The sequence below is a fragment of the Cyanistes caeruleus genome, chromosome 25 (genome assembly GCF_971803275.1).
Source record: "Cyanistes caeruleus chromosome 25, bCyaCae1.hap1.1, whole genome shotgun sequence".
NCBI classification, from domain to species: Eukaryota; Metazoa; Chordata; class Aves; order Passeriformes; family Paridae; genus Cyanistes; species Cyanistes caeruleus.
Genome location: NC_141725.1, coordinates 5631491 through 5657612, shown reverse-complemented (window position 1 = coordinate 5657612; position 26122 = coordinate 5631491). Strand labels below are relative to the sequence as shown.

At 61.5% G+C, this 26122-nt stretch overlaps 1 protein-coding gene across 2 annotated transcripts in view; it reads right to left on the bottom strand.

The window, feature by feature from the left end:
• FBN3 (fibrillin 3) overlaps positions 1 to 26122 on the bottom strand; it is a 72600-nt gene that overhangs the window by 12653 nt on the left and 33825 nt on the right. For both annotated transcript variants that reach the window (XM_086862641.1, XM_086862640.1), the window contains 41 exons: positions 25286 to 25438; positions 24355 to 24552; positions 23954 to 24097; positions 23730 to 23849; positions 23035 to 23160; positions 22566 to 22688; positions 21606 to 21881; positions 21113 to 21166; positions 19565 to 19690; positions 18662 to 18787; positions 17408 to 17527; positions 16661 to 16798; positions 15792 to 15842; positions 15254 to 15379; positions 13831 to 14058; positions 13623 to 13748; positions 13088 to 13216; positions 11661 to 11786; positions 10791 to 10916; positions 10338 to 10460; positions 10032 to 10157; positions 9804 to 9929; positions 9039 to 9161; positions 8273 to 8395; positions 7901 to 8026; positions 7446 to 7568; positions 7145 to 7267; positions 6371 to 6532; positions 5929 to 5997; positions 5713 to 5838; positions 5180 to 5305; positions 4487 to 4636; positions 4203 to 4274; positions 3358 to 3483; positions 2937 to 3062; positions 2108 to 2233; positions 1877 to 1993; positions 1651 to 1779; positions 679 to 798; positions 413 to 538; positions 179 to 331 (listed from right to left, as the gene is read on the bottom strand). In XM_086862641.1, coding sequence (XP_086718767.1) covers positions 179 to 331; positions 413 to 538; positions 679 to 798; positions 1651 to 1779; positions 1877 to 1993; positions 2108 to 2233; positions 2937 to 3062; positions 3358 to 3483; positions 4203 to 4274; positions 4487 to 4636; positions 5180 to 5305; positions 5713 to 5838; positions 5929 to 5997; positions 6371 to 6532; positions 7145 to 7267; positions 7446 to 7568; positions 7901 to 8026; positions 8273 to 8395; positions 9039 to 9161; positions 9804 to 9929; positions 10032 to 10157; positions 10338 to 10460; positions 10791 to 10916; positions 11661 to 11786; positions 13088 to 13216; positions 13623 to 13748; positions 13831 to 14058; positions 15254 to 15379; positions 15792 to 15842; positions 16661 to 16798; positions 17408 to 17527; positions 18662 to 18787; positions 19565 to 19690; positions 21113 to 21166; positions 21606 to 21881; positions 22566 to 22688; positions 23035 to 23160; positions 23730 to 23849; positions 23954 to 24097; positions 24355 to 24552; positions 25286 to 25438 — 5337 coding nt within the window. The remainder of the gene's footprint in view (positions 1 to 178; positions 332 to 412; positions 539 to 678; positions 799 to 1650; positions 1780 to 1876; positions 1994 to 2107; positions 2234 to 2936; positions 3063 to 3357; positions 3484 to 4202; positions 4275 to 4486; positions 4637 to 5179; positions 5306 to 5712; positions 5839 to 5928; positions 5998 to 6370; positions 6533 to 7144; positions 7268 to 7445; positions 7569 to 7900; positions 8027 to 8272; positions 8396 to 9038; positions 9162 to 9803; positions 9930 to 10031; positions 10158 to 10337; positions 10461 to 10790; positions 10917 to 11660; positions 11787 to 13087; positions 13217 to 13622; positions 13749 to 13830; positions 14059 to 15253; positions 15380 to 15791; positions 15843 to 16660; positions 16799 to 17407; positions 17528 to 18661; positions 18788 to 19564; positions 19691 to 21112; positions 21167 to 21605; positions 21882 to 22565; positions 22689 to 23034; positions 23161 to 23729; positions 23850 to 23953; positions 24098 to 24354; positions 24553 to 25285; positions 25439 to 26122) is intronic.

Below are 26122 nucleotides of genomic sequence, written 5' to 3'. Positions count from 1 at the left end.
CTGGGGACACTCACCCCTCTCCTGGGGACACCCCACCCCTCTCCTGGGGACACCCCACCCGTCCTGGGGACACTCACCCCTCTCCCGGGACACCCACCCCTCTCCTGGGGACACCGCACCCCTCTCCCGGGACACCCCACCCCTCTCCGGGCACACCCCCCCCCTCTCCCGTTCCTACCGTTCCCCTCCTGCGGGCACAGCTCGCAGGGGTCTCCCCAGCCCTCCCCCGGCATTTTGCTGCAGCAGCACCGAGCCTTGGTGGTGTTGAAGGCTTTGGGCACGGAGCACTTCCCGTTGTCGAAGCGAGTGAAGCAGAAGCTCTGGCGGGTGTCTGGGGGAGGACGGGGACGTGCCAAGGTCAGGGGGGATCCCGGGGGTCGCGTTCCCCCCGCCCGGGAGCGGCCGCACTGACCGAAGCAGCGGCGCCCGTTGTCGGACAGAACGAAGCCCGGCGGACACACGCACTGGAAGCTGCCGGGGGTGTTGGTGCACGTCCCGAACAGGCAGATGTTGGGCTCCTCCTCGCACTCGTTGATGTCTGGGAGCAGCAGGGACACAGCTCAGGGGGTGTTCGGGGGGCTGGGCACCGCCCCTGCCCCACTCCCGGCCGCGATGCGGGTGCCCCGGGCCCCCCGGGAAGGACGGGGCGGTGGCCCGAGGGCACGGAGCCCACCCTACCGATGCAGTTGTCGTTCTGCACCTCGTAGCCGGGGGGGCAGATGCAGCGGAAGGAGCCCTCCAGGTTCTGGCAGGTGCCAGGGGAGCAGGTCCCGGGCAGGCTGACGCACTCGTTGATGTCTGCAGAGGGGAAAACAGCCGGGGCTGGGGTCTGGCTGGGCCCTGCCTCACCCCACAGGGGACAGGGGACAGGGGACATGTTCCCAGGCTGCTTCCCAGGGCATCCCTGGTACGGCTTTAGGGCGAGGGCAGGACATTTCTCCCGCCTCCTGCAGGTCCCAGCACAGGCAGGACAGGCCTGGAGGGGCCGCTCCGGCCCCCAGGGGCATTTCAGTCACCAGGATTCGCTTCCTTGGGGCTGCTTCTGGAGAATCCCACTGCTGGGACCAGCGTGGGGACCACATGGACAGCAGCAGCCAGGCGAGGACCCCGGGAACTGCAGTGGGCACTGGAGTGGGCACTGGACACTGGAGTGGGCACTGGAGTGGGCACTGGACACTGGAGTGGGCACTGGACACTGGAGTGGGCACTGGAGTGGGCACTGGAGTGGGCACTGGAGTGGGCACTGGACACTGGAGTGGGCACTGGACACTGGAGTGGGCACTGGAGTGGACATTGGAGTGGACACTGGAGTGGACATTGGAGTGGGCACTGGAGTGGACACTGGAGTGGGCACTGGAGTGGGCACTGGAGTGGACACTGGAGTGGGCACTGGAGTGGGCACTGGAGTGGACACTGGAGTGGACACTGGAGTGGGCACTGGACACTGGAGTGGGCACTGGAGTGGGCACTGGAGTGGGCACTGGAGTGAACACTGGAGTGGGCACTGGAGTGGACACTGGAGTGGGCACTGGAGTGGACACTGGAGTGGACACTGGACACTGGAGTGGACACTGGAGTGGACACTGGACACTGGAGTGGACACTGGAGTGGACACTGGACACTGGAGTGGACACTGGAGTGGACACTCACCCACACAGTTCTTGCCGTCGGGGGTGCGGTCGTAGCCCTCCTGGCACAGGCACTGGAAGGAGCCGACGCTGTTGATGCACTGCCCGTTCCTGCACACCTGCCCCACCAGGGACGAGCACTCGTCCACGTCTGTGTCCAGAGGCAGAGCGAGAGTGTCACAGGCAGCCGTGGCACAGCCAGGGCCACCAGGGCTGGTGGCAGTGTCGCCAGGGCTCGGGACGCTCACCCATGCAGTCGTTGTTGTGCGTGAGCTCGAAGCCCGGGAAGCACAGGCAGTTGTAGGAGCCCACGGTGTTCTTGCAGGTGCCGTTGCCGCAGGGCTGCCGGTCACACTCGTCGATGTCTGCGGGGACGAGGGCACACCTGAGAGGCTGCAGGGCACGGGGACAGCCTGGGGGGACAGCGCTGTCCCTGGCTGCAGTGTCAGGGATCTGTGTCCCCCTGGGGTGGCACTGACCCATGCACATGGTCTGCTCCCCGGTGGCCTTGAAGCCGTTGTGGCAGATGCAGACGTAGCTGCCCTCGGTGTCCACGCAGTCGCCGTGGCTGCACACGTTGGGGATCTCCTGGCACTCGTTGCGACCTGAAACGGAGCCCAGGGGGTCCAGGTGAGGGGCAGGGAGGGGACAGGTGGGGAGAGCAGAGCCCCACGCACAGTTTGGAGAGGTGACTTCACAGACGATGAGATCTGTGTGCTGTCATCCCGGAAAAAACGGGGGGGCGTGAGCAGGAGTGTGCTCAGGTGTGTCCCAGGTGTGTCCCAGGTGTGTCCCAGGTGTTCCCCAGGTGTGTCCAGGTGTGTCCAGATGTGTCCAGGTGTGTCCCAGGTGTGTCCCAGGTGAGTCCAGGTGTGTCCAGGTGTGTCCAGGTGTGTCCAGGTGTTCCCCAGCTGTTCCCAGGTGTTCCCCAGGTGTTCCCCAGCTGTTCCCAGGTGTGTCTAGGTGTTCCCCAGGTGTGTCCAGGTGTTCCCCAGGTGTTCCCCAGCTGTTCCCAGGTGTATCCAGCTGTTCCCCAGGTGTTCCCCAGCTGTTCCCAGCTGTTCCCAGGTGTGTCCAGCTGTTCCCAGCTGTTCCCAGGTGTTCCCCAGCTGTTCCCAGGTGTGTCTAGGTGTTCCCCAGCTGTTCCCCAGCTGTTCCCAGGTGTATCCAGGTGTTCCCCAGGTGTTCCCCAGCTGTTCCCAGGTGTGTCCAGCTGTTCCCAGGTGTTCCCCAGTGTTCCCCAGCTGTTCCCAGGTGTATCCAGCTGTTCCCCAGGTGTGTCCAGCTGTTCCCCAGCTGTTCCCTTACCCACGCAGGCCCCCCCCGGGGACAGGCGGTATCCGGTGGCGCACTCGCAGCGGAAGCTGCCCGGGATGTTGACACACTCGGCGTGCCGCTGGCACAGCGTCTCCCCGCTGCTGCACTCGTCGATGTCTGCGGGGACAGAGGGCACGGGGACGCCGGGATGGCACCGGGGACGCCGGGATAAATCCAGCAGGATAAATCCAGCAGGATAAATCCAGCAGGATAAATCCAGGGGGGCTCTGAGGCAGCGCTGGGATGGCCGCACCCAGCGGGAACAGCCCGGCTCGGGAAGGACCGCGGGATCGGGGAGTGCAACCCCCGGTGCCGTGCAGGACATCCCAAAAATCGCCCCCGTGGAGCTGCTGGCAGCCCCGGGCAGTGTCCCGGCGCGGGAGGAGCCGGAATTCCCGCTGGGATGCGCTACCTTCGCAGATGAGCAGGATGTTGTTGTAGCTGAAGCCGATGGGGCACTCGCAGCGGAAGCTCCCGATCTGGTTGATGCAGACGCCGTTGGTGCAGATGGCCGGGATCTCGCTGCACTCATCGATATCTGCACCCAATCCAACATCAGCGTCCCGCCCCGGCATCCCGGGAATGCTCCAGAGCATCAGCATCCCTCCCCAGCATCCCGGGAATGCTCCAGAACAACAGCATCTCACCCCGGCATCCCGGGAATGCTCCAGAGCATCAGCATTCCTGCCCCGGCATCCCGGGAATGCTCCAGAGCATCAGCATCCCTCCCCAGCATCCCGGGAATGCTCCAGAGGAACAGCATCCCGGGAATGCTCCAGAGCAATAGCATCTCACCCCAGCATCCCGGGAATGCTCCAGAACAACAGCATCCCGCCCCGGCATCCCGGGAATGCTCCAGAGCATCAGCATTCCCGCCCCGGCATCCCGGGAATGCTCCAGAGAATCAACATCTCACCCCAGCATCCCGGGAATGCTCCAGAGCATCAGCATCCCGCCCTGATATCCCGGGAATGCTGGGAGATGCTGGGATAACGCTGCCCATTCCCGACAGAGGATTTTGGGAAGGCTCCACTCGGGTCATCCCCCTCTGAGTGTCCCGTGCAGATATCGGGATGGCTCTGGGGTCCCACCATCAATTCCCTGCTGCTCTTCCTTCCCAGGAAAAGATCAGCTCATCCCTTCAGTCCCTGGCACTGCCAAGCCTCTTTTCCTGGCCCTACAACCTTTAATTCCCTGCGGGATGACAGCAGGGGCTGGGAGCAGCCCCGGCCCTGCGGGGATGCAGGATTCACTCACCGATGGGCTTCCCTGTGTGGATGTCGATGATAAAGCCGGGGGCTTGGTTCCCACACAGGATCTGGTACTCGGCTGCAAAGGGAACAGCGAGGTCACGGCTGTGCCCAGGGAGGGACAGCGCGCTGGAATCGGGGTCTGGCAGGCAGCAGGGGCTCCCCACCGTGCTTGGAGCCACCTCCCGAGCGCTCTCCTTTCTCCCCACTCATTTCGTTGGTGTCCATGCCCCAAATCTCATGGGGAAAGAGGAAAATGGACGGGACAGGGATCACATGGGAAGGACTTACGGCTGGCAGGGGTGGGACAGGGCTCGCAGGGTTTGTTCCAGGCCTTGCCGATGTTGTAGGAGCAGCAGCACATCTTCTTGGTCATGTTGAAGGACAGCTCGTTCTCGCAGGTGTCGTTGTAGTTGCGGTAGCAAACGCTCTTCCTCATGTCTGCAACGGCAGTGCCAGGCTTGGGACAGCCCTGGGAACAGCACTGCCAGCCCTGGGAATGGCACTGCCACTCCTGGGAACGGCACTGCCAGCCCTGGGAATGGCACTGCCACTCCTGGGAATGGCACTGCCAGCGCTGGGAATGGCACTGGCAATCCTGGGAATGGCACTGGCACTCCTGGGAATGGCACTGCCAGCCCTGGGAATGGCACTGGCACTCCTGGGAATGGCACTGCCAGCCCTGGGAATGGCACTGGCACTCCTGGGAATGGCACTGGCACTCCTGGGAATGGCACTGCCAGCCCTGGGAATGGCACTGCCAGCCCTGGGAATGGCAGCAAAGACCCCCACACGAGCCCAGCCCACGCCTGATCTGTCACCCAGACCAGAGCACCGAGTGCCACATCCAGCTTTGAGTTCCATGCCCTGTTTCCAGCACTTCTGCTCCATCCCCTTGGCACAGCCCCCTCTGGGATGGCAGTGCCAGCCCCCTCCCCACAGATCCGGACCGTTCCCACGGATCCAGCCGGCTGGGAGCCGTACCCATGCAGTTGTTTCCCCCGTTGACCTGCATGTACTCGGGGGGGCACACGCAGGTGTAGTTGCCCAGGGTGTTGTAGCAGGTGCCCGGGCCACAGATCCCGATGTGGGCAGAGCACTCGTCGATATCTGCGGGAGAAAGGAGTCAGAGCACGGCTGGAGCAGGGCTGGGGACAGGCCTGGCACCAGGGATGGGTGGCTTTGGCACAGGGACCAGGCTGGGCTGGCATGGGGACAGGTTTGTGATGAGGAAATCTGGGAAGGAAAGGGGAAGGGATGCTCCCAACCATTCCTGGGGCAGCTGGGATGCACACACAGCTCTGGCACACACGGTATCCACCTTGTCACACATACAGGGTGCCACCCTGTCCCCAGCCCCTGGAGCAGGTGCCAGCCCCTGTCCCCAGCCCCTGGAGCAGGTGCCAGCCTGTCCCCAGCCCCTGGAGCAGGTGCCAGCCTGTCCCCAGCCCCTGGAGCAGGTGCCAGCCTGTCCCCAGCCCCTGGAGCAGGTGCCAGCCTGTCCCCAGCCCCGGTACCTTCACAGATCCGGGTGTCCTCGTTGAGGTAGTAGCCCAGGGGACACTCGCACTGGAAGCTGCCGAAGGTGTTGACGCAGTTCCCGCCCTGGCACAGCCCTGGCAGCTCCTGGCACTCGTCGATGTCTGAGGAGGGACAGCAGGGGTGTCCCCACAGGGCTGGGGTCCCCCAGCAGCCCATCCCTCAGAAGGGCCGTGGGAACGGGGAGAACTCACCCTCCAGGATGACGGTGATGGGGTTGGGGCGGAACCCTTCTCCCCCAGGGCACAAGGTCTTGTACTCGGCTGTGGAGAGAGGCAGGCAGAGCTGAGGGGGCTCCCCAGAGCCAGGAGGGAGAGCCAGGAGAATCCTGGAATGGGCCACGAGGATGTGGCCAGGGCTCATCACCTGCCAAGGCAGCTGAGCCATCCCACAGCCCACCCTCCCTCCAAGGGCAGCATTCCACATTCCCTCGCCCGGAATGAAGGATCCCAGCCTGGATCCCCCAGGCACCACAGCCTGGCCTCCCCCACCCCACTCCACCTCTGCCCTGCCCTGGGTGGAGCAGCAAATCCTGAACTCGGCACCTCCATTCTGAGCTGAGGATCCATCGGGAAGCGTCCCTGCCTCTCTCCCCTCCTCCCCAGCCGTGCCCACCCCAAGCTCTTCCCCACTCACTGGTGTTGGCTGGAGGACAGAGCTCGCAGGGGTTGCCCCAGGCACGGCCCAGGGAGCAGCAGCAGGAGGCCCGGGTGACCCCCACGCCGATCTCAGCGCTGCAGGAGATGCCCCCGTCCCCCCGGTCCTGCGTGTCCAGGAAGCAATTCCCGACCCGGGTATCTGCACAGAGACAGCGCTGCTGAGCAAAGCCTGGCCTGCAGAGCTCCTGGGTGCAGCAGGGATGGAATCACGGAATTGTGGAGTGCTTTGGGATGGAAGGGACCTTAAAGGTGATCCCGTCCCACACCCTGCCATGGGCAGCAAAGGAATTGGAAATCTTCCAGGGATAAGGAAGAAATGTGGATTGCTGGGGCTCTGTGCCGGGAGCTGTGTGGGATCCTGGAATCCCAAATGGTTTGAAGGGACCCGAAGGATCATCCTGGCCATGGGCACGGACATCTTCCACTGTCCCAGGCTGCTCCAAGCCCCGTCCACCCCGGCCTTGGACTCTCCCAGGGAACAAAACAGCTCCAGAGCTGCCCTGGAGCAACCAGAGGGGCACCCACAGTGGTGGCAGTGACACGAGGGGGGGACACATTCATCAGGACCTGGGCTCTGCTGCTGCTGCAGGGTTAAACCCATGGGGGACAGCCAGGGGGGGACAGCCAGGGGGGGACAGCCAGGGAGGGACAGCCAGGGGGGGACAGCCAGGTGGGGACAGCCACCCTTGTTGTGTCCAGTTCCAGCAAGACCAAGAAGGACCCCGAGGGTGTGGGTGGGAGTGCCACTCACCCACACAGCCCACCCCGGTGGGGTTCAGCTCGAAGTCCTGGGGGCAGTTGCACAGGTAGCTGCCGGGGGTGTTGACGCAGAGCCCGTTGATGCAGTTCACAGGGTCTGCACACTCGTTGATGTCTGAAAGGATGGACAGATGGACTGAAGATGGAGCTGAGCACTGCCAGGAAAGCCCAGCCCAGCCTGAGCTCTGTGCCCAGGTGTATCCCCACCCCACGGAGCCCCTCAGGTGTGGCAAAGCCGTGGATGGGCCCAGCCGAGCCCGGCAGACCCCAGAGCAGGCCCCAGGAGCCCTGACCTGTGCAGTTGCCCCCGCTCCTGTCCAGCTCGTATCCATCGTCGCAGGCACAGCGGAACATCCCGGGCAGGTTCTGGCAGGTGCCAAAGACACAGATGTTCTGGAAGGTGCATTCATCAATGTCTGCAAAACAGAGACAGCTGGGGACAGGCTGTGCCAGGGTGAGGGCCAGGACAGGCTGCTCCTGCTCCCTCCTCCTGCCCAGATGTGACCAACCCACCCCAGGACGGCCCTGCTGCCATTTGAGACAATCTCCTGGGGCAGCTGGGCCACTCTCCCACCCTCTCCCCTCACCCCTGCTCTCCTGGTTTTCCATTTTGCAGGAATCCGGGCTCAGCCCCGGGAAGCAGCCCAGGCACAGGCAGCACCTCGGGCACCAGCAGCTGCTGGGCTCTGGCTCTGCCTCGGGAGGTGCCAGCAGAGGCCAGAGGCCAGCAGGGAGTCAGGGCACTCACCCTGGCAGGCCTTGCTGTCCTCGGTGGGGTTGAAGCCCATCTCGCACTCGCAGCGGTACCCGCCGGGGGCGTTCAGGCACTGCCCGTTCTCACACAGGTTCACGTTGTCCGCGCACTCGTCCACGTCTGCAGGGAGGGACAGCGTCCACACAGGGCTGGGGGCTGCCCCAGCCAGCCCAGGGGACCCCAGGAGCCCAAGCCCACCCGCTGCTGGGAGGCTGCAATTCCTGCCACGGCCCTGAGCCCCCCCAGGCGCAGCGAGGAGGGGCTGGCTCCCTGCTGGAGGTGTCCCGGGCCCAGGCAGCACCACCAGGCTGGTGGCCCCGAGGGGCAGGTTCCTGTCCCAGCCCCGTTCCTGCTGCCAGCTCTCACCTGAGCAGGAGAAGCCGTCGCCGTTGAAGCCGTCGCGGCAGGCGCAGCGGTAGGAGCCGGGCGTGTTCACGCAGTTGGCGTTCAGGTTGCACTTGTGCTCCTCGGTCGCACACTCGTCCAGGTCTGGGCACAGAGAACACCCTGTCAGTGCCTGGCCTGGCTAATCTGGGCTCCTGGACCAGCTGGACTCGGGTGTCAGAGTGGGTTGGGTGGGAATCATGATCCAGTGATTCAGGATCATCCAGTTCCACCCCCAGGGACTCCTTCCACTGGCCCAGGTTGCTCCAAGCCCTGTCCAGCCCAGCCTTGGACACCTTTTCTTGCTCCAGGGGCACACAAATGGCCCAGGAGACTGTCTGGGCACCTGGGGGCTCCATCCCTGGAGACCTCTATGGCCATGAGCTGTAAGCCACTGGCCATGTCCCCAAGTGCCACATCTACGTGGCTTTAAATCCCTCCAGTGATGGTGGCTGGGCCAGGGCTGGACATTTCCATGAGGACATTTTCCCAGTGTCCACCCTGAGCCTCCCCTGGCCCTGCCTGGAGCTGTTCCCTCTTGTCCTGTTGTTCCCCGGGAGCAGACCCCGATCCCCCTGGCTGTCCCCTCCTGGCAGGGAGCTGTGCAGAGCCTCAAGGTCCCTCCTGAGCCTCCTTTTCTGCAGGCTGAGCCCCTCCATGCACCGGTGCTGCAGTGGGAGCTCAGCCCAGCTTCCCCAGGTGCCTGCAGAGCAGGGGAGGGATCCTGCTGTGCTGGTTCAGGACTCACCGTTGCACTTGAGCCCGTCCCCGAGCCAGCCCGAGCGGCACTTGCACTTGAAGCTGCCGGGGATGTTGATGCAGGACGCGTGCATGTCGCAGTTGTGCGCCCCGATCTCACACTCGTCGATGTCTGCAGAGGAAGGACAGCGGGGCTGGCACAGCTCGGCTCTCCCAGCCCTGCAGGGCTCAGCTCGGGGTGATCCTGACCTGGGTTTGGGCACTGACAGCTCCCTGAGCTCAGGGTGATCCCACTCTGGGTTTGGGCACCGATGGCTCCCTGAGCTCGGGGTGATCCTGACATGGGTTTGGGCACTGACAGCTCCCCGAGCTCGGGGTGATCCTGACCTGGGTTTGGGCACCGATGGCTCCCCGAGCTCGGGGTGATCCTGATCTGGGTTTGGGCACTGACAGCTCCCCGAGCTCGGGGTGATCCTGATCTGGGTTTGGGCACTGACAGCTCCCCGAGCTCAGGGTGATCCTGATCTGGGTTTGGGCACCGATGGCTCCCTGAGCTCCCAGGGCTTTGGGGGAGAGGCTGCCTGGGCTGGGAGCGTGGAGCTGAGGAGCTCAGCCCTGGTAAATGTGCAGGGAGGGAGGGCAGGCTCCTGGCCTGGCCATCACCTGGAACAGGGGGGTTCCTGTCCCCCTGTGCCTGCCCAGCCCACTGCCCATCCCGCAGCATCCCCGGCACGGGGCTCTCCAGGGCAGCTCTGCGAGGGTTTCCTGTTCTCCAGCACTGGCAGCCCTGGCTGCAGGTGTGCTGAGCTCTCACCTGTGCACCCCGTGGTTCCCTTCTTGACGAAGTAGCCCAGCTGGCAGTGGCAGATGAAGGAGCCCTTGGTGTTCTCACACTCGCCGTGCAGGCAGATGTTGGGGTTCAGGTCGCACTCGTTCACATCTGCAGCACAAAACCAACCATGGGACACCCCGAGGACCCCGCTGTGGCTCTGGGGACAGGGGACAGAGCTGGGACACGGCCAGGGCACGGCCAGGGCCTCACCAATGCAGGTCTTCATGTCCAGGGATGCCATGAAGCCGTCGAAGCAGAGGCAGCGGTACTCCCCGGGGATGTTGGTGCACTGCCCCCCGTCACAGATGTCGGGGTTATCCTCACACTCATCGATATCTGCACAGAGGAGAAGGTGAAGGTGAACACAGGAGCACCAGGGGGAGGGAGGGAATCCCCAGCCGTGAGAAGCTGGAGGTGGCAAAATCACCCATCCAGGAAAACCCTTCCTCGGGAAGGGACTGCAAAATGAGAGCCCTCATCCTGGAGCCACCTGCAGGAGCCCAGGGGGCCACTGACCTGCACAGGACCTCTTGTCTGGCATCAGGGCGTAGCCTTCGCTGCAGCTGCACTCATAGCTGCCCTCGGAGTTGGAGCAGTGGGTGTCACAGCCCCCGTTGGTGATGGTGCACTCGTCAATGTCTGGGGACAAACACACAGCGGCCTGAGCTGGGAGGGACCCACGGGGAGCCAGCCCAGCCCCTGGCCCTGCACAGACAAGAGCCCAGGCAGCAGTTTGGGTGGGAGGACACAAATCTCCCCCAGCCACAAGAGAACTCCTCATTCCTCCTCCCCAGCCCCTGGCAGTGCCCTCGCGGCCGCTCACCCTCCCTCGCCAGCAGCACGGATTTGGCTGGCGCTCACGCAGGACGTTCCCCCTTTGCTTCACCCTCTGAACACAGCACACACGAGCCCAGCAGGGCTCTGGGCTCATGCCAAGGCTCTGGAAGGACGGTTTGGAGGAGCACTCACCGACACAGCCCTGCCTGTCCGGCGTGGCCTGGAAGCCCGAGTCGCAGGAGCACTGGTAGGTGCCGATGACGTTGACGCAGCGCCCGTTGCGACAGAGGTTGTCACTGAGGGAGCACTCGTTGATGTCTGAGGGGACAAGAGCACTTGGAGCAGCCAGCCCTGCTCAGGCCATCATCTGGTGTCCAAACTGGGTTTGTCCCATTGGTCACAGGGAGCAGCAAAACGAACAACAAAACGCTGGGAATGAGCTTGGCCCCTCCTCTTGGATGAGCTGGACCCCCTTATCATGGAAGCACAGAAGGCTTTGGGTGGGAGGGACCTTAAGGATCATCCTTGGCCAGGATGGGACACCTTCCCCTAGCCCAGGCTGCTCCAAGCCCTGGGCCACTTGCAGGGATGGGATGTACGGGATGGGGAGGAGGCAGCCAGAGCCCTGCAGGATCTCTCCCTGTGACATTTCCCTGCAGGATCTCTCCCTGTGACATTTCCCTGCAGGATCTCTCCCTGTGACATTTCCCTGCAGGATCTCTCCCTGTGACATTTCCCTGCAGGATCTCTCCCTGTGAGGTTTCCCTGCAGAATCTCTCCCCATGGAGTTTCCCTGCAGGATCTCTCCCTGTGAGGTTTCCCTGCAGGATCTCTCCCTGTGAGGTTTCCCTGCAGGATCTCTCCCTGTGACATTTCCCTGCAGGATCTCTCCCTGTGACATTTCCCTTCAGGATCTCTCCCTGTGACATTTCCCTGCAGGATCTCTCCCTGTGACATTTCCCTGCAGGATCTCTCCCTGTGACATTTCCCTGCAGGATCTCTCCCCATGGAGTTTCCCTGCAGGATCTCTCCCCATGGAGTTTCCCAGCTGTGCCCCCTCACCAATGCAGGTGTTGCCCTCGGCTGTCAGCTCGTGCCCAGGGGGGCAGATGCACTCGAAGCTGCCGTCGGTGTTCATGCAGATCCCGCCCCGGCACAGCAGCGGGTCCCGCTCGCACTCGTTGATGTCTGCAGGGGAAAATGGGATTGGTCCCAGAAGATCCCAGAACGGGAACAGCGCTCAGGGAACAGGGCAGGGAAAGCTGGGCTTGGACCCAGCCGTCTCCTGGTTGGAGTCTGAATGTTGGGAATGTCGGGAAGCAGAACCCAAGAGCCCCTCAGTGGCAGCAGAGAAAGGGACTGAGGTCGGATATTTAAAAAAACCTCATTTTCCTCTCACGTTTATTTTCCTGACCCCAGCCTTGAAGCTAAGATTGGGATATTTCCCCTGACTTGGATAAAACACCGATGAGATTTTCAGGTGAAGAGGGCTGGGACACACCTGAAAATGGGGGTGACAGATCCCTACCAAACAGCCCCAGAGCAGTGGGAACCTGTTCCCTGTGAATCCCAGCCTGCATTTTCACTGCTGGGGTTGTCCCCTGCCCCAGGCTGGAAAGAATTCCTCCCTCAGGAGGCTGAAGACAAATTCTTTTGCCAAACACAGGTGGGAAGAAGTTAATCCTTGACCACAGACAATGACAAAACCTCACCACCCCCTTTGGGGTGAGATGACTCAGCTCCCTGTCACCCAGAAAAAAAAAAGGATAAAATGGAATTGGACAAGTAACAGTGAGCATTAAATTAAAAATAAAAAAGAACAATGAAATTTATATCCTTCTATAAAGATCAGAAATCTGATTACTGCAAGGAGGCAGCAGGTCATGGGTGAGGACTGTGACATTCCCAGTGTCCCAGAAATGGAGCAGAAGGAGGAGGATGATCAGTGGGAGCTGTGGAAACCCACGCTACAAATTGTACAGAAAAGACAAAGCCCCTGCCAGGGACAGTGATTTATTTTAAAGAGCACAGAGAGTAAAACATGAAAAATAAATAAATGGTGTTGAATCATGGCTTGAAGTGGTTTGAAAGTCCAAGCCAAGGCAGAATATTAAGAGCAGGTCAGTGAGACAAGCGAGTCTGGCTGGACAGAGGAGAGGAACATGGAATGCCAGGAATCAGAGGACAGCAAGAGTCTGGCTGAGCTCTTGGAGACAAACTGAGGTACTGAGGTCACTGATGGGATTTTTTAAGCTCCAAACAAGAATTATTCAATTGAAAACAGATGAGACTTGGACAGAATGAAAACAAGCGCTGGGCAGACAGGAGGATCTGTGAGGAATTGTGTGAGGATAAAGGGAGATTAAATGGGCAGGTGAAGGGAGCCCCTGGAGCTGAGAGGTGAGGGGGGCACAGGGAGCCCCAGAGCTCCTCATGACCCACGCGCTGTTTGGGCACTTCTGGTGCCCAGGGCGCTCAGCCTCACTCACCCATGCAGTTCTTCATCATCATGAAGCCGCTCTCGTAGCCCTCGAAGCACTCGCACTCGAAGCTGCCCGGGGTGTTGACGCAGGAGCCGTGGCCACACAGGTCGGGGGAGATGCGGCACTCGTCGATGTCTGGGGACAAGGACAGGGACTGGGGCAGGACAGGCCACCAGCAGGGCCAGAGCCCCTGCAGGGCTGTGGGCACTGCACGCCGGGGACCAGCAGGAAAACGAATTCCCCATCCTTGGAGAGGCTCCCTGGGGCTGAGCCTTCACCCCACAGGCAGAAGGAGCCTTGTGGAGTCACGGGATTCCAGGGTGGTTTGGCTTGGAGGGACCTTAAATCCCACCCAGTGCCATGGCAGGGACACCTCCCACTGTGCCAGGCTGCTCCAAACCCCGTCCAGCCCGGCCTTGATGCTCCTGCTCGTGGTCCTGCCCTTGGCTCCTGCCCAGGTAAGTGCCAGGACTCCTCTGGGCAGCCCCGGCCCTGTGGCTGAGCCCCCCAAAGGCAGCAGAGCAGCCCGGGGGTCCCTCACCTGTGCAGTTCCTCTCCTCGGCATCCAGAGCGAAGCCGTTGCCGCAGATGCACCTGAAGCTGCCGATGGTGTTCCTGCAGGTGCCGTGGGTGCACAGCCCGGAGAACACCTTGCACTCGTTCACATCTGGGGGGGATCCGAGGGATTCAGCCTCGGGGGTCTCCCCCAGCGCCCCCCGGCAGCGGGGCCAGCCCCGAGCGCCGCTCACCTTTGTAGAAGGGCCGTCCCGAGAGCACATCGCCCCGGTTGGCAAAGCCGGGCCCGCGGGGACACAGCGCCTTGTACTCCCCGGAGCCCGGCCGGGGACACTCCTCGCAGTCGGAGCCCCAGGCCGAGCCCACCGAGCAGCAGCACATGTCCATGCGGAACTTGCCGGGCAGCGGCTCCGTGCACTCGTCCTCGTCCCAGCGCATGTAGCACTGCTCCAGCCGCACGTCTGCGGACAGCAGCGGCTCAGCCCCGCACCGGCACCGGCACCGGCACCGGCACCGGCACCGGCACCGGCACCGGCACCGGCACCGACACCGACACCGACACCGGCACCGGCACCCGGCACCCGGCTCAGCCCCGAACCCCGAACCCCGAACCCCGGCACCGGCACCGGCACCGGCACCGGCACCGACACCGACACCGACACCGGCACCGGCACCGGCACCGGCACCCGGCTCAGCCCCGCACCCGGCACCCGGCACCCGGCATCCGGCACCCGGCACCGGCACCGGCACCGGCACCGACACCGACACCGACACCGACACCGGCACCGGCACCGGCGCCGGCACCGGCACCGGCACCGGCACCCGGCTCAGCCCCGCACCCGGCACCGGCACCGGCACCCGGCACCCGGCTCAGCCCCGCACCCGGCACCGGCACCGGCACCCGGCACCCGGCTCAGCCCCGAACCCCGAACCCCGGCACCCGGCACCGGCACCGGCACCCGGCTCAGCCCCGCACCCGGCACCGGCACCCGGCACCGGCACCGGCACCCGGCACCCGGCTCAGCCCCGCACCCGGCACCCGGCACAGGCACCCGGCACCGGCACCCGGCTCAGCCCCGCACCCGGCTCAGCCCCGCACCCGGCACCCGGCACCCGGCACCCGGCACCCGGCACCCGGCTCAGCCCCGAACCCCGAACCCCGGCACCCGGCACCGGCACCCGGCGGGGCTGCGGGGAGTTTTCCACACAACCGGGAGCAGGAAAGGGTTTTTTCGGGAGGGATTCCGGGCCATGGACTGCTGGCAGCAGGGCCAGAGGATGGACCCTCCCAGAATGCCGGGGTTTATGTTGGGGAAGGTGTTGGAGATGATGGAGCCCGGCAGCACCGAGGCCGCGTCCCGGCTGTCCCTAAACGCGGTGCTGCCGGTGCGGGGGACCCTGCACAGGGCAGGGTTTGGCACCGGCTGCCCAGGAGATGTTTTAGGGCTGCTGGACCCTCTCTTTAACCCCGAAGGTTGTGTGGTCACCCCTGAAACCCAGCCAGGAAGGACAATGGTGTTACTGGCTGGACTTGGGGACATGGAACTCCAGCTGCGAGGTTTTGGGGGTCTTTCAGGTCTGACACAATTCCCAAGAATTGCTGGCGGGGAGGGAGCAGCTGGGAGGGCAGGATCCGGGTGGAGGAGGTGTCCTTACCCACGCAGGTCCTGGCAGTGCCATCCAGGGTCAGCCCCTCGGGGCACTCGCAGCGGAAGGAGCCGGCCGAGTTCACGCAGCGCCCGTTGGGGCACACGCCCGGGAACACCTCGCACTCGTTCACATCTGGGGGCACAGGGGTGCGCAGGGTCGGGGGGACACCGGGACACGGCCGGCAGGGCCTGGAGCAGCCCAGAGCTGCCCACCAGGCTCTAAATGACCATTTATCCATGGAAACCGGGCACAAAGGGAGCCAGGATCGGGATCAGACACACAGACACACTCACAGACACACACAGACACTCACACGGACACACAGACACACAGACAGACACACAGACACACTCACAGACACACAGACACAGACACACACACACAGACACACGGACACACAGACACACAGACACACACAGACACACAGACACACTCACACGCAGGACCAGAGAGTGAAGATTCCACCCCCAAGACTCAGAGAGCAGCAAGGAAGATGATGGCCACATTCCCAAGAAAAGCAGATTTCCATCCCTGAGGACTTTACCTTCACAGGTGACCCCCTTCATGCGGGCGTACCCCCGGGGACAGGCGGTGTCTGCAAGGGACGGGGATGTCAGCAAGGAAACCCCTCCAGCTTTCCCACACAACCCTGGGATCTGCGGCGCTGGGATCATCCAGTCCAACCCCTGACCCTCCACAACACCCCACCAACCCCTGACCCTCCACAACACCCCACCAACCCCTGACCCTCCACAACACCCCACCAACCCCTCACCCTCCACAACACCCCACCAACCCCTCACCCTCCACAACACCCCACCAACCCCTCACCCTCCACAACACCCCACCAACCCCTGACCCTCCACAACACCCCACCAACCCCTGACCCTCCACAACACCCCACCAACCCCTCACCCTCCACAACACCCCACCAACCCCTGACCCTCCACAACACCCCACCAACCCCTCACCCTCCACAACACCCCACCAACCCCTCACCCTCCACAACACCCCACCAACCCCTCACCCTCCACAACACCCCACCAACCCCTCACCCTCCACAACACCCCACCAACCCCTGACCCTCCACAACACCCCACCAACCCCTCACCCTCCACAACACCCCACCAACCCCTCACCCTCCACAACACCCCACCAACCCCTCACCCTCCACAACACCCCACCAACCCCTCACCCTCCACAACACCCCACCAACCCCTCACCCTCCACAACACCCCACCAACCCCTCACCCTCCACAACACCCCACCAACCCCTCACCCTCCACAACACCCCACCAACCCACCCCGTCCCTGGGAGCGTCGTCAGTGCCCGAGCACCCTGTGGGGGTTTTTCCCCGTTCCCGATCTCCTCTCCAGCATTTCCTGGGAATGCCGGAGCCAGCAGAAGCTCACCGATCTCGCAGCGCTCGCAGGGGCTGCCCCAGGCTGCCCCCAGCGTGGCACAGCACTCGGATTTCAGCGTGGCCCCGTTGATGTTCACCTCGCAGCGCCCGTCCTGGATGTTGAGCCAGCAGGTGCCCTTCATGCTGTCTGCAGGGACACAGCGGCGGCTCAGAGCCCTGGATCCCTGCCCTGGCACTCACTGATCCCTCGGGATGGGCGGCCAAGGCCGCTCCCACAACCCGGGCTTGTCGTTCCGATTGGGAACGGCGATAAAGAGCGACACTGGACTCTCAAGGGAGTCTCAACACGAGAATTCTCAGTTTATTGCTTCAAGATTGTCTTATAGACAGATACGTGGAAAGTACAGAAAAGAAACTCTTATTGGTTAGCAAAGTGCTACATCACCATCATTGGTCAGGGGCACTCTACTCCCCTGACCCTCTCTTGCAAGGTAAACAAGAGGACAGATAAACAACACCTGGCAGTTGTTTTCTGTCTCTGAGGATTGTTTTGAAATCCTCCTTTGAATTCCCAGGCTAGCTTCTCAGGCAGGACTGAGAGGCCATGGGCCTGCAGTCTCTGCAGCTCTCTGCAGCCTGTTCCAAAGCTAGCATCCATACGGGCTGGTCCCCAGAACCCAGCCAGTGCCACCTCCCCTGACCCCAGGCTGCAGGGACAGCCACGGCTGCTCTGGGGAACCAAGAGCCAGGAATTCCTGCCCAGGATCCCGCCCGGCCTGGCAGGAATGGAGCTCACCCACACAGATGGTGCCGCTGGGGTCCAGTTTGCTGCCCGGGGAGCACTCGCAGGCGAAGGAGCCGGCGTTGTTCCGGCACAGCCCGTTCACACACGGGTTGGACGTGCACTCGTTGATGTCTGGGGGGAGCAGGGACAGAGGGGACACAGGTCACTGCGGGGAGCGACAGGGACACGGCCTTGGGGGACACAAACTGGAGGAGGTGAGAGCGCAGGGAGTGAAGAGTGGTGGGTTTAAATCGTTTTTTACATTGTTTTAAATATAATAATAAAATTTAAGATATGTTAAAATCTATTATATATAAATATATAAATATATAAATATATAAATATATAAATATATAAATATATAAATATATATAAATATATAAATATATACAAAAATATAAAATATAAAAATATATAAAAATATATAGATATTTATAAAATATATATAAATATATTTAAGTATGTAAATATATAAATATATAATAAATAAATAAATATATAAATATATCTATAAATATATCTATAAATATATATAAATACATCTATAAATATATATAAATATATAAACACATATAAATACATATAAATATATAAATATATTTATATATAAATATATAAATATATAAATCTATCTATAAATATATCTATAAATATATCTATAAATATATCTATAAATACATCTATAAATATATAAATAAATATATAAATACATATAAATACATATAAATATATAAATATATTTATATATAAATATATAAATATATAAATATATCTACAAATATGTCTATAAATATATAAATACATATAAATATATATATAAATATATAAATATATATAAAATACGTAATACAGAAATATCTTGTGATATAAGCATGTTATATAGAGAAGTCTAATAACAGTATTAAAAATGGAAGATTTAAAAACACTTGGATTGAGGGTGGTTGGGGCACTTGGGTGCAAAGCGCCAGCTCTCAAATATTTGAGGCCTCTGTGCACAGGAAACCATTTCTGCCCCTCCAAATCACAGCCTTTCAATCAAATTCCCCAAGCCTTGCAATTTTGGTCAGGCCTCAAGCGGCAGTTTTGTGGCCCTGGAGGAAATTGCTCTGGTTTGCAGGCTGAGATGTTTCGGGGTCAGGTGCCCAGTGCTTTGAAGCCGGTGTGAGCCATCCCTGGATCCACGGGGGAGCCGCCAGGTGCCCGGGGTGCGGCGGCGGGGAGGGAGCGGGGAGCTGCCCCAGGCAGGAGCTCTGCCAGCCCCGGTACCTTCGCAGGTGTCGGTCTCGGTGCGGAACACGAAGCCCTTGGGGCAGGTGCAGGTGTAGCTGCCGGGGGTGTTCCTGCACAGCCCGTTGTCACACAGCAGCCGATTGACGCTGCACTCGTCCACATCTGGGGACAGACGCGGCAGCCGTGAGCTGCTTCGGGCTGGGAAGGGTTAACTGCCCCCACAGCATCCCAGGAGGGACCCCCTGATCCAGCCCAGCCCCTGCACAGACCCCCAACAACCCCAGAGCGCTGTCCCGGCCGGGACCGTCCCTGCGGGAATCCCTCGGGGACAAAAGCGTTCCCTGAGCTCCATCCCAAACCCCGGCCCAGCTCCAGCCCTCCCCGGGCCCTGTCCCAGAGCAGAAAGCAGAGCTGCCCCTGCTCTTCCCTCTCCAGGAACTCCTCGAGTCCCCCCTGCCCTCCTGGAGGTGCTGAACACCCGCAGGGAGCAGGGAACGAGTTCTGGTTTTCCTTTCCCCACTGGAGTGCCCTGATCCCGAGCCAGGAGTGCTCCAGCTTCCTCCCTTCCCCTTCTCCCCCAGCTCGGCTGCTGGGCAGGGTTTGGACCGTGCTGGAGGGGATCAGGGGCTGCAGCAGCTCCTGGGGATGCAGCCCCTGCATCCCCTGCATTCCCTGCATCCCCTGCATTCCCTGCATCCCCTGCATCCCCTGCATCCCCTGCATTCCCTGAGCCCCTGCATCCCCTGCATCCCCTGCATCCCTGCATCCCCTGCATCCCCTGCATCCCCTGCATTCCCTGAGCCCCTGCATCCCCTGAGCCCCTGCAGCCCCTGCATCCCCTGAGCCCCTGCATCCCCTGCATTCCCTGCATCCCCTGCAGCCCCTGCATCCCCTGCACCCCTGCATCCCCTGCAGCCCCAGGTCCAGCCCCTGACTCACCCACGCAGTTCTTGCCCGTGGGGTCGGACTCGTAGCCCAGGTTGCAGATGCAGCGGTAGCTGCCCCGCAGGTTCTCACACATCCCGTTGGGGCAGATGTCGGGGTTCAGGGCGCACTCGTTGATGTCTGACAGGGAAAAGAGGCACGTGGGATGGAGCCCAGCAAATGCAAAGACCAGACCTTCCACCTCCTGGGTCCTCACTGCAGGAATCGTGGAGTCCGGAAGGGTTTGGGTGGGAATTTGGCCTTAGAGCCCATCTCATTCCATTCCACCATGCCAGGCTGCCCCAAGCCCTGTCCAGCCTGGCCTTGGACACGTCCAGGACTGGGGCAGCCACAGCTTCTCCCTGTCCTGACCCAGCCCGGGGCTGAGCTCAGGAGGAGAGAGCTGGATGAGGGGCTGGGATGAGCCCAGTTTCATGCCAAGGGCTCTCAGGTCCTTGTGTGACATCCCAGATTCTTTATGCCGAGCTCAGGCCCGTCAGTGACCCCTGGATTCAGCACTGAGTGACCCAGAGGTGGCAGCTGGGTGGGCACCGTCCCTCCCCTGCAGGAGCATCCCTGATTTCACCCTGGCAAGCCCCAGCCTCGCTGGCACCGCAGGCTCCCCGCAGAGCCAGGTGGCCACGGCTGCCCAGGCACTGCTGGCCTTCGTCCCCACGCTCCTGGAGCTCAGCTCCATCCAGGGAAACGCAGCCTGGAGAGCTCTGAGAGCAGCCCTGGCTCCAGGGATGGAATGACCAGAGCACGGCCTTGCTGGAGAGTCCCATCACTGCCATGGGACGGCTCCAGGACACGGAGCCCTGGATGGGAGCCCCAGGAGCCACCGGGGCTTCGCCTCTGGCTCCTTCCCATCCGGGAGGCTTGGCACGGCCGTGCCTGCCTGGCTGCTCCCTGCTCTCCCTGATCTCCAGGCGCTGCCCAGGGCTGCCACTGGCACCTCCCGGAGCTCAGAGCAGCCCGGTTTGTCACCTCCCTGTGCCCGGACACCCCACGGAGGAGCTGGAGAGCGGAGCAGGGAAAGAACCAGCAGGGTCCCGCTGCTCATTCCCATCACAGCAGGGAGCAGAGCCCAGCCTCTGCTGGCACAGCTCCCACACACCCATCCCTGCTCCAGGAAAAGCAGCTGAGGGTGCTGTGGGATGTGCCTGTGGAACCCTGCAGATCCCTGAGGAATTCTGAACATCCCTGAGGAATTCTGAACATCCCTGAGGAATTCTGAACATCCCTGAGGAATCCTGCAGATCTCTGAGGAACCCTGATCATCCCTGAGGAACCCTGAACATCCCTGAGGAATTCTGAACATCCCTGAGGAACCCTGCAGGTCCCTGAGAAATCCTGCAGATCTCTGAGGAATCCTGAACATCCCTGAGGAACCCTGAACATCCCTGAGGAACCCTGCAGGTCCCTGAGGAATCCTGAACATCCCTGAGGAATCCTGCAGATCTCTGAGGAATCCTGAACATCCCTGAGGAATCCTGCAGGTCCCTGAGGAACCCTGAACATCCCTGAGGAACCCTGCAGGTCCCTGAGGAACCCTGCACCCACCTCTGCCATCAGCCGTGATCCCGATGCCGCTGCTGCAGAGAGCCTGGAATTCCGCTGGGGACAGAGCACAGCAGAGCCGTGAGCGTGGCAGGAACTGCCCACAGTGAGATTCACTGAGCTTAGTTCCATTCTAAAAGTTAAACTGAGGGTTTAATTCTCTGTTTGGCAGCTCTGGGTCTGTTCATGCTCACACAACACAGTCACAGAACGAGCTGGGTTGGGAGGGACCCCCAGGACCACCCAGCCCTGCGCAGACACCCCAACAATCCCACCCTGTGCATTGTCCAAACTCTCCCGGAGCTCTCCCAGCCTTGCTGCTGTGACTTTGCTCACTTTAACGCTGATACTCCCACTTCCAACACCCCAGCACCAGATTTGAGCATCCGCTCCCCATTTTCCTGGTGCCCCTTTCCCCATTCCAGGTTCTCCAAGCTGCCCAACCCATCCCGGGACACCCCTGGGCACCTTCCCGGGCAGCCAGGGATGGACTCACCGGAGTTCTTGGCCGGGCAGGGCTGGCAGGGCTCCCCGAAGCCGTGGTCGGGGTTGGCACAGCAGCACTCGGATTTGGTGACGGCGCCGGGGAAGGGACGGGCGCAGGTGCCCTTTTTGATGCCCCCGTAGCAGGTGCTGCGCATGTGGGTGTCCACACACACCCGGCCGTCCACGCCGATCGCCAGCCCCCCCAGGCACTCGCAGCGGAACGAGCCCTCCGTGTTGATGCACCAGCCGTTCATGCAGATCCCGGGGGTCTCACACTCATCGATGTCTGCGCAGGGAACGGCAGTGGGGTGACCTCGGGGAGAGGGACACGCGGGGAGAGGGGTGGGACAGGCGGGGAGAGGGGTGGGACACAGGGAGAGGTCTGGAACACATGAACAGGGCGCAGAAAACATGGGCAGGGGCTCAGGACACACTGAGAGAGGCTCAGGACACACAGACAGAGACTCAGGACACACAGACAGGGTCTCAGGACACACAGACAGGGGGTCAGGACACACAGACAGGGGCTCAGGACACACAGACGGGCTCAGGACACACAGATGGGCTCAGGACACACAGACAGGGGCTCAGGACACAGGACAAGGCTCAGGACACACAGACAGGGGCTCAGGACACACAGACAGAGACTCAGGACACACAGACAGGGGCTCAGGACACACAGACAGGCTCAGGACACACAGACAGGGGCTCAGGACACACAGACAGGGGCTCAGGACACACAGACAGGGGCTCAGGACATGAGAACCTTTCCCCTTTTTCCCGTTCTCCCACAAAAGGACAACTTCTGGCGGCAGAGCAGGGGCTGCCAGGCTGCAGCCCTGGATTTCTCAGCTCCCCTTGCCCTCCAAAGGGAGCAGGAATGTGGGCAGGGATTGGGATTGGGATTGGGATTGGGATTGGGATTGGGATTGGGATTGGGATTGGGACGAGCCCGGTGGGATTCACTCACCCACGCAGTAGCGCCCGTTGGGAGCCAGGACAAAGCCGGGTTTGCAGATGCACTTGAAGCTCCCGTCCTCGTTGATGCACATCCCGTTGAGGCACATGTTGGTGGTGGCACACTCGTCGTGGTCTGGGGGCGCAGACAGGACCCCAGAGCTGCAGCGAGGTCCTCCCGTGCCCCAACCCCCCCGTGCCCCATCCCAAACTGTGCTGGTGGCAGCTGGGTCTCAAAGCAGGGGGGAGAGGGGTTGGGGTGGGAGCTCCCAGAGCATCAGCTCCAAGCCAGGGTCACCTTTCCTGGTCAGAGCTGTCCTGCAGCACCTCCAGCCCCAGCCCTGCCCATCCCCTGCACCCCAAACCCCACGGGAGCCCCCCGGACACACCGACCCAGTCCAGCCCTGTCCCTGGGGGATACCCCGGGTCAGTGGCCCGGGAGGAGGCGATCCCAGCCCAGCCCCGAGCTGCTGGAGCCTCACCCACGCAGTTCTTGCCGTCGGGGGTGATCTCGAAGCCGGCGTTGCAGATGCACTGGAAGCTGCCGTCGGTGTTGACGCAGCGCCCGTTCCTGCACATCACCCCGTTCATGATGCACTCGTCGATGTCTGCAGGGGAATCACCGGGGTGTGGGAGAGACAGGAGCACCCCACGTTAACATCCCCCCGTGAGAAACCCAGGAATTCATCCTCAAAAATCCCACTTGGAAAATCGGGATCTTCCCACGTTTCCAGGCTTTGGGAGACACTTTGTCAGGAAGGGAGAAAATAAAAATTTCCAAGCTTGGGCACTGCCATGGAAATGGAAAAAGCCTTTGCTTGTTCCCATGGTGGGACATTCCCTTCCCATCCCTCCTTTCCGGCAGTCCCTCACCTGCTGCAGCCTCTTGGCAGAGCAGCCTTGGGGGAAATCCTGCATCCACACCAGAATCCCCCTGCTCTCAAACCCAGCTCTCCCAACAGAGTTCTGCTCTTGGGGAGGACTCTGCAGGTCCCTTGATTGCCACCACAAAACTTGAAGGAAAGCCAAGGCAGAGGAAACTTCTCCTGGACGGATCCCATCCCACACCCGGGGACTCCTCACTGCATCTCACCCCCACAACACTTCTCTGGCTCCAGGGGCTCTGCTGACCCCTCTGCCACCCCCGCAGCCCCCCAAGAGCGGGGACAGCCCTTACCAATGCAGGCCTGCTTGGTGGGGGTGCTCTGGAAGCCCTCGTGGCACTTGCAGTGGTAGGAGCCCGGCGTGTTGACGCAGTCGCCGTGGACGCAGGGGCTGCTCGAGCACTCGTCCACATCTGCCAGGGGGGGAAAAGCCCCCCTGTGAGGGACCCTGAGGCACAGCAAAGGCCAGGAACGGGAAGAGCAGCCTGGGGAAGCTGTGGGAGCAGCCCCCACTCACCGATGCACTCGCCACGGACGTCCTGCTTGTAGCCCATGTTGCACTCGCAGCGGTAGCTGGACGGGGTGGGGATGCAGCGCCCGTTCAGGCACAGGTTGGTGAAGTGTTTGCAGATGTCGATGGTCTGGTTCAGCGTGGCCGTTCCTGGGGGCACAGGGAGGGTTGGGGAGCCCCTGGGGGGAGCCCAAGGTGGGGAGCAAACCCAGGAGGGGAGGATGATGATGATGGGAAAGCTCCTGCTTGGAGCGTTTGGGAATCAGGGAGCTGGATCTGTGCGCGGGCTCAGCTCCTGCCACATCCCAGCTCTGCCCCGAGCCAGCACATCCAGGGATGTGCCATTCCAGGCCTGGGGAACACGTCCTGCTCCCAGAGCCGTGGAACGGGACAAAGCCGGGAATTACCGATGCTGGAGCTGCCCGGGCCCATCCCGGGCAGCCCCGGGATCCCGCCCTGGCCGTTCGCCCCGTTCGGGCCGATGCCCCCGGGCCCGTTGAGTCCCGGCCCGACCCCGTTGGGCCCGAATCCAGGAATTCCCGGGAAGTTCCCGGGGAAGCCTGGCACCACCGGGAGTCCCTCGATGCACAGCCTGCGGTACTCGTCTGGAACAAAACAGGGATTTTCCAGCAGCGAGCGGAGGGACGGGCACGGAGCAAAGGCAGTGGGAATGGGAAATGGGAAATGGGAAATGGGAAATGATGGGAAATGATGGGAAATGGGAAATGATGGGAAATGGGAAATGGGAAATGATGGGAAATGATGGGAAATGGGAAATGATGGGGACGGGGCAGGGAGGGATTGAACACCCCCACCCCACAGCACACGGCGGGGCACAGGGGTCTGGAGAGGATTTTTGTGTCCCTGCAGGCAGGGAGGGACACGGGAGGTGCCGCAGCTCCGGGGACAGGCGATGCACAGGGCCTGGCTCCATCCCTCGGCTCCTCCTGCCGGGGCTCGCCCCAAGGTCCAGCTGTGCTGGGAGCCAGGGACAGGAGCAGGAGCAGGACAGGGACCAGTGCTGGCCTCAGGTGAGGCACAGGGAGGAGGAGCAGCTGGCCCAGGTGATGGGGCCGTGTTTTCCCCAGGTGACACAGAGGGACAAGAGGGAGCGGCCTCAAGCTGTGCCAGGGGAGGGTTAGGCTGGATACCAGGGAGAAAATTCCCCGTGGAAATGGTGGCTTTGGCAAAGGAGCCAAACCCCAAAGGGGTTTTAAAGCCATGGGGATGTGGCACTTGGGGACAGGGTTTGGTGCTCTTGGGGAGCTCTCCCAGCCTTGTTTGACAGCACCCACAGGTTTAGGATGCTGGCTTTGGGGGTCCCGGGGTGTCACTGACCTGAGCCCCTCACAGGGCACATCTCGGGGGTCTGGCCGATGGCCCAGCAGCGTCCTGAGTCACAGCAGCACTGCATCCTGCTGGCCTGGCCCGGCACGTCCCCGGCACAGCGACCACCCAGCAGAGCCGAGAAACACGTCCCCAGGCGCTGGTCTGGGGGGACAGGGACAGGGACAGGGTGGGGATGGGACAGGGACAGGGACAGGGAGAAGACACATGGTCACAGTGTGCCACCACCACCTCTCAGCCAGCTCCTGAGGGCCCATTCCCCATGGAATCTCTCCCGGCCATCCCCTGTCCCAGTCTGACCCCCCTGACCCCAACCCTGGCCCTGCTGGGGGGTTTGTGGCTCCTGGCCAAGGCCCAGGGGACTGAGGGTCTCTCACATCCAGCAGGCTCCAGCTGGCACCAATCCCTCCAGGAAAACCTGGAATCTTCCCCTCGGTCATCTCCCACCTTGTTTTTTCTCAAGTCAATTAATGAGGGGGAAAGTCTCCCGGGACGTGGCTGCCACTTCCCGGGAATGTAATTGGAATTAATTGCCTGGGAATGTTTGATCTGCGGGCTGTGGGTGCCCCTCTGCTCCCAGCACAGCTCGGGCACCCGCAGGGGATGCTGACCCCAGTTCAGACCAGCAGGTCCCTCCCCAGCACCCCCAGCCCTGCTCAGAGCTGCATTCCCAGGGAATTGCTCCTTTTGGGAAAGTTTAGCCACTGAAAACAGCAGCAGAGAGAAAGTCAGAGCTGCAGAAGGGGGGATTTGAAAGCAGGGATTGAATGCAAAAGTGGATCAGCTCCCAATCCTGAGGAAGGAGAGGAGAAGTGTGGGGTCCCAGTT